The sequence below is a fragment of the Etheostoma spectabile genome, chromosome 12 (assembly GCF_008692095.1).
Source record: "Etheostoma spectabile isolate EspeVRDwgs_2016 chromosome 12, UIUC_Espe_1.0, whole genome shotgun sequence".
In the NCBI taxonomy this organism is placed as follows: domain Eukaryota; kingdom Metazoa; phylum Chordata; class Actinopteri; order Perciformes; family Percidae; genus Etheostoma; species Etheostoma spectabile.
In genome coordinates, this window is record NC_045744.1 from 518,579 (window position 1) to 524,355 (window position 5,777).

Genomic DNA, 5,777 nt, shown 5'->3' on the forward strand with positions numbered 1-5,777 from the left:
CCTTCCTTTAAACTCCTATGTTTTCCCGTCTTCTGCTCCCTTTCTTCTCCCCTCCTTCATCTCTCTCCTCGCTGTGCCCGGTGAACTGAGATGACCTCTCCCCTTTTTGCTTGCTCATGGTTTGCTCGACTGCCTCCGATCTCCTCCCACCTCCTCGTCCCCTCCTCCCTCACCATGCCTTCCTTCCTCTCCGACTTTTAACTTTCTCTCTCCCACCCTCTATCTGTCTCTTCCTCTCTCATGTGTCCTTCTATTTATCCCTCTTAATGATTTCTGACATTAAAAACAAGGCCCGTTCTTCTCTCCGTCTTGGCCCTCCGTCCACACTCAGCTGCTGTTTTTGGCCCCTGAAAAAGCTTAAATGAAAATGAAAATGAAAATAAAACGTTGGGAGTGACCATATGATTACATCATGTGTCTGGATGACCAGTTTGTTGTACACTACAAGCATCAAATTACTTGAATCTTGATCACTGATTATTCAATAAATTATGAGGTAAACAGATGAATGTATAGTCCATGGAATTACTTTGTTGTACTTGTTCAGTTGTTAAACAAAGTAACAAAAGTACAAGTACAGAAATTAGTTCATCTGTATAAAACCGTGTAGGTGATGATGGAGATTGCCAATGGTGACGCTGTTGTGTTTTATAAATGACTGGCAAAATGCAGATACATTTTCCAGCCCTGCAGGCTTCTCACCTGTGGTTTGGTCGGAAAATATGGCATTCATGTTGATGAGGGAAAACGTCTGAATGAACAGGAGAGAAATAGATCTCAAATTGCAGATTGGGGCTTGTATGTTGCAAATTTAATAGAAATGGTCCCCCGATTTAGGTCTTTATATGACCTGCAATCATCAGTGTGGCCCCACATTCTCGTATCTCTCTCTTATTCTCAACATTCGTCTCCATCCATCCCATCTATTGGCTTCTCTCTTTTGTCTCTCGGTCTGGCTCTTGTTCTGTCTCTCTTGGTCAAGCTTGAATCTCTCTTACGGGGCATTTCCTTTGAATCCCACACACCTCGTCTGTTTCCATGGTAATCACATTTAATTGTCTGCAGTAAGCTCTGACTTTTGAATTTTGGTGGGTGGGGTTTTTAGGTGGAAGGACTTCCTTTCTTCAGTTTTTATTATGCTCCTGCTTATGTGTTCATCTCTTGGCTTCAGGAAACACTTTCACAACCTGCTGCCAAAAATCCATATATTATCAATCTAGCACAAAAGTAGTTAGTCCCAGAAATTCCTGAAATCATGATATTCGGTTTGGTTTTTCTGATGCATACCAGTAGCGTTTTTTCTCTCGATTAAGGGCCACTGACTGCAGGTCCAGGGATTGAACCACCACCCTTCAGATTGGTATACAACTGCTCTATCTGAGCCACAGCCGCGTCACAGCCCCGTCTCTTTGAGCCTCCCCCCTCCAAAAAAGCAGAATCTGCTCTGATTGGTCTCTGTTTCCGGGTCTTCCGCATCTGCGTTCTCGCAGTCTCTGCACTGTCGATGCAGCCGGGGGATGAATGTAACGACACTGCAGCAGCCCTTTCTACTTGTATATAGTGTAGTTGTGACATCACAACCATACTCGTTTAAGGGAACGGTTTCTGAATACTCTGTGGATTGGGCAGCCTCAATATATACTGTGAGGCACCTTTATACTGTACATGTATGAAAGACATATGAATGCAACTATATCTCATAGGTTTTAAATTAAGATAAAGCAAAGGTTTTCATTCTTTAAAGTAACATTTCATGGTGTTTTTGTTTAGCAAAATAAAACATGAGCACTAGTAATACAAACTCTCTTACTTTATTGTTGGCAAGCTGTTGTTTCCATCAATCCAGTTCACATAGAGTTAAACTAACAAGTTTAACAAGTAGTATTTTACTAGGACCAATAGTGCTGTTTCTCTACAGCCCCAAACAGGAAGCAGGTGCTCTTTTAATCTTTCCCACTCTCAGGTGACTGTAGATGTTGGATGTTTGGTGGGTTTATGTACCTGCGTTGTTAATAATAACCTCATCTTTTTGTTCTGTTTTTCTTACAGAAAAGTTAACAAGTGCTACCGGGGACGCTCATGTCCTATCATAGTCCACTGCAGGCAAGTATAATAACCCCTAAAGCCATTTCTTTTTCTCTTTTTCATTTGTTCAAATAGTTCTCACTTACATTTATGGTTATACATATTTGTTCTGACTGACATGTGGTTTTTATGTTGTTAATGAGCAACAGGCCTGTTTCTGATAAATGACTGGAGGATTTGAAGGTCCCTGTGGTTTCTGTTAACCAGGCCACGCTACCATTTCATTTCTCAGGTCACTTGTCACCATGTGGAGGACAACAACGATTTTTACATGTGAAATTACCAAAAAAGTTGAGTTTTAACTAGACAAACTGTCCATGGAGAAGGGTAACTTTTAATTGGAGGCCCTCACAGTTTGCACTGTGTTGTTTGGAGCCAGTAGGTGAGAGCAGCAGAAGGGTGTAGAAGCAGGCAGTGTTGGCAGCTGGCCCCCCCTCCACCTGAGGAAATTACTCCAAACCAATAATTCATCATTAATTCTGTATTTAACAGAAAAATCTGCCAGTTTTTTTGGAAACATCCTGCTATGATTGGATTAGAGAAAAATAAATATATCTTCCTTAACAGATTATGTTAGACTGTCTGTCTGCTCGCTCCTCCACTAAGTGATCTATTATTTAATATAGTGTAATGGCTCTTTCAGGATGATGAAACTGTACATTTCTCAGCTCTTACAGAGTATGAAACTTGTCTTTATGGAGCAGGTTGCAGTAAGTGTGAATGTGGCCTTCAGAACATTACTATTATTAATATTACTGTTAAAGTGTCTTCAGTTTAACATGATGCAAACAATAGTAAGCCTCTTTGCAGTCTGTGATTATTCACTACTTGTACAGTAGCAACGTAATACTATAAGTATTTATCTTTAATTGTACAGCTTGTGTACAAGCAATGTATGCACCAACCGTGTAAAGAAGAGAAACTCATTGAAACTTCACAATTCCCCCCCCAATCCTCTCCTCTCCTTCCTGTAATGCCTACCAATTTCAAAACCTCTTACCTCAAGCTGACTTTTATTATTGCACTAACGATTTCACATTGACTTTGTATGAAGTCATGCCCTATACTATAATATATATACACTGTGTATATATATATAAAGAAAGAGAGAGAGAGAGAGAGAGTAATAAACAGCAAGGAACCTACTTAATTTAAATGGCTTTTATACATTTTCAAATGATCAGTGTGCTTTGAAAATGTACCGTTTTGTTTAATTAGGAGTCCAATATTTTATTGTGTTTAGGCGCTTATTAAGAGCTTTGCATCTTTTTGTGATGCCTTGTTGCTTTTTTAATGCTCATTCCTAAACACAACCAGCCAATCATGTGTGAGGCCGTAGTAATAAAAGGATGGAGAAACTCTCCATTCATCCTGCAGACTTTCACGTAGAGCTTTCAAATGAGTTTGTCAAAGCCAACTGTGCACTGCCATTTATCACCCTAATGTATACAGAGAGAAAAGTGAAGCAATCAGGATGACAAGTGTGCGAACAGCAGAGTGCAGATGCAGATATGTTATAATCACACAGCATTCAGAGAACTTCTTTTGCTTTCTCTCTGGCTTTCTACCCCTTATTTGAATCAGTTTTCTATCCTTCATGTCTCTTTCTGGTTTTACTTTTCCTTCCCTCTGTCTGCCTCTCATTTTAAATGGAGTTAGAGAAGGCAGTGTTTACTCACAGCCCCAGGCTTCTGCTGACACACACACACACACACACACACACACACACACAGCAGCCCATGAAATAGACTAGTAGGGGTGCAGTCACCAAATGTCAACACTTGAAATGGGATGTGTTGTCACTTTCTGATATTTTTGTAAAGAACATGCATTTAAGTCTGGGTCAAACTAAATAAATGTAACGTTGCAGTTACGCTGTTTATATGTTGATGTTACTACATAAATAAAACCCATTTCACTATTTCTATTTCATAATTATAGGCCTTAGAAGTTGTTTATCCCCTTGCACATTAAGACGTCTAAACCTTGAGATAATCAATCTCTCTGACTGCTTCCCACTGGAGTCAGGTTACATCTCCCACATTAACTGAAGACAAGTAATAATCCAACAAACTGCTTGATTCAATTAATATGTCTCTGTCTTTTCTTCTCTCTCTCTCTCTCTCTCTCTCTCTCTCTCTCTCTCTCTCTCTCGCTCTCTCTCTTTCTCTCTCTCTTCTCCCACCCCATTCTGTGTCTTGGTCTCTCGCCCACCCACGCAGTGATGGCGCAGGAAGAAGTGGGACCTACATCCTGATTGACATGGTCCTCAACAAGATGGCTAAAGGTGGGTGTGCCCCCCCCCCCCAACACACACACACACACATCCCCCACTACCCTCCTACCCCCCATTTCCTGAACCAACACACACTTTTTAAATAATGTTTAAAATAGTCTTTACACTCCGACAGCAATAAACAAGTTATGTGCTGTGAAAATCTGTAGCTGCTGTAATCCACCAATCACTGCCTCTCGGTCCGCCCAGAAAGAACCAATGAAGTGCCTCCTTACGCCGCTGTGCATACTCTACCCCTCCCCTGCACGAGCCTGAGCTCGTCATCAATGCACGTCTTTGTCATATTGCTAGCAGTAGTCATGTTTAAGTTATGATAATATTAGGTGATTGCCTATTGGTGAATGAGACATGAGGTCGGATCGCGTCCTTTCACCGCTCTGCTCTGAAGCAGCGAGGCAGGGGGGAGGGGTTAGACCGAGCCCTAGCTATTCAGCAGTAGCAACCTTGCATACAAAACAGCACATAGAAAAAACACTACACCACAATTATCAAAAGAAACGTTACAAAGATGATTGCATTAAAAAAAGATATTTAATAGGTAATTACCGTGATTAGGTAAAAAAAATATTTCCACTAACATAACTTAATCACTGTTGCCCCTGACCCAGAGGAAACTAATGCTGAGTATAGTTGTTGCTTAATTACAGCAAATCTATATCTGTGTAATTATCTCAGTGTATGCTCTGCTGCTCTGACACCATACTGCAGGCTTCTCTGCTCCTGTCAGGCCCATAAAACACAGTCTAACTCCAAAGAGAGAACAAGTGGGACTTCCATGTGATGAGATAAAAAGAGAGACATAGGAAGGAAAGAAACACAGCCTGAACCATTGATGGAAAAGAGAACTATGTTCCTGTGTTTGAAGGCTTTAATCAACCAGAGTGGAACTCAGGACTCCCAGCCAGTGCATTCACACATTAGAAGCGCTTGGTAATGAAAGCATTATGTAATAAACACGGTAAGTAATGTGATGATGACTGAATATTTACTGACATCAAATTAACTTAATAATTTCATTATATTTTTTTCTTATTTCCACTGTTTATGGGATCAGGTCAGTTTTTAAGATAGCGGTTATACTTACATTCACAGAGAACCCTTCCTTAGTATATAACTTAATTCTTCTCTAGTCTCACTAGAATAACCTCTCCAAAAACAACACAGAGGGTGTGTCTCCAAGTATCTCATGAAGTGTGGGCTTCCATTGACATTACAAGACAGTTTTTTAATTGATTTGTTTCTATTCATGGTGAAGGTCTGGAGAGCAGCTCACTTTTCTTAAATAAAGATTAGATACTTTAAGAAGGACAGGTAGTGAAGTAGCTTTCCCTAAAATCTATATGAAGTAGAGTGTGTGTGTGTGCGTGTGTGTGTGTGTGTGTGTGTGTGTGTGTGT

General features: G+C 40.5%; 1 protein-coding gene across 1 annotated transcript in view; it reads left to right on the plus strand.

Annotated features, from left to right (window-relative positions):
- Window positions 1–5,777, plus strand: part of LOC116699375 (receptor-type tyrosine-protein phosphatase N2) — a gene marked incomplete at its 3' end in the record, with an annotated part of 318,251 nt that overhangs the window by 304,440 nt on the left and 8,034 nt on the right. The window contains 2 exon segments of the mRNA XM_032531918.1: window positions 2,050–2,103; window positions 4,308–4,372. Coding sequence (XP_032387809.1) covers window positions 2,050–2,103; window positions 4,308–4,372 — 119 coding nt within the window.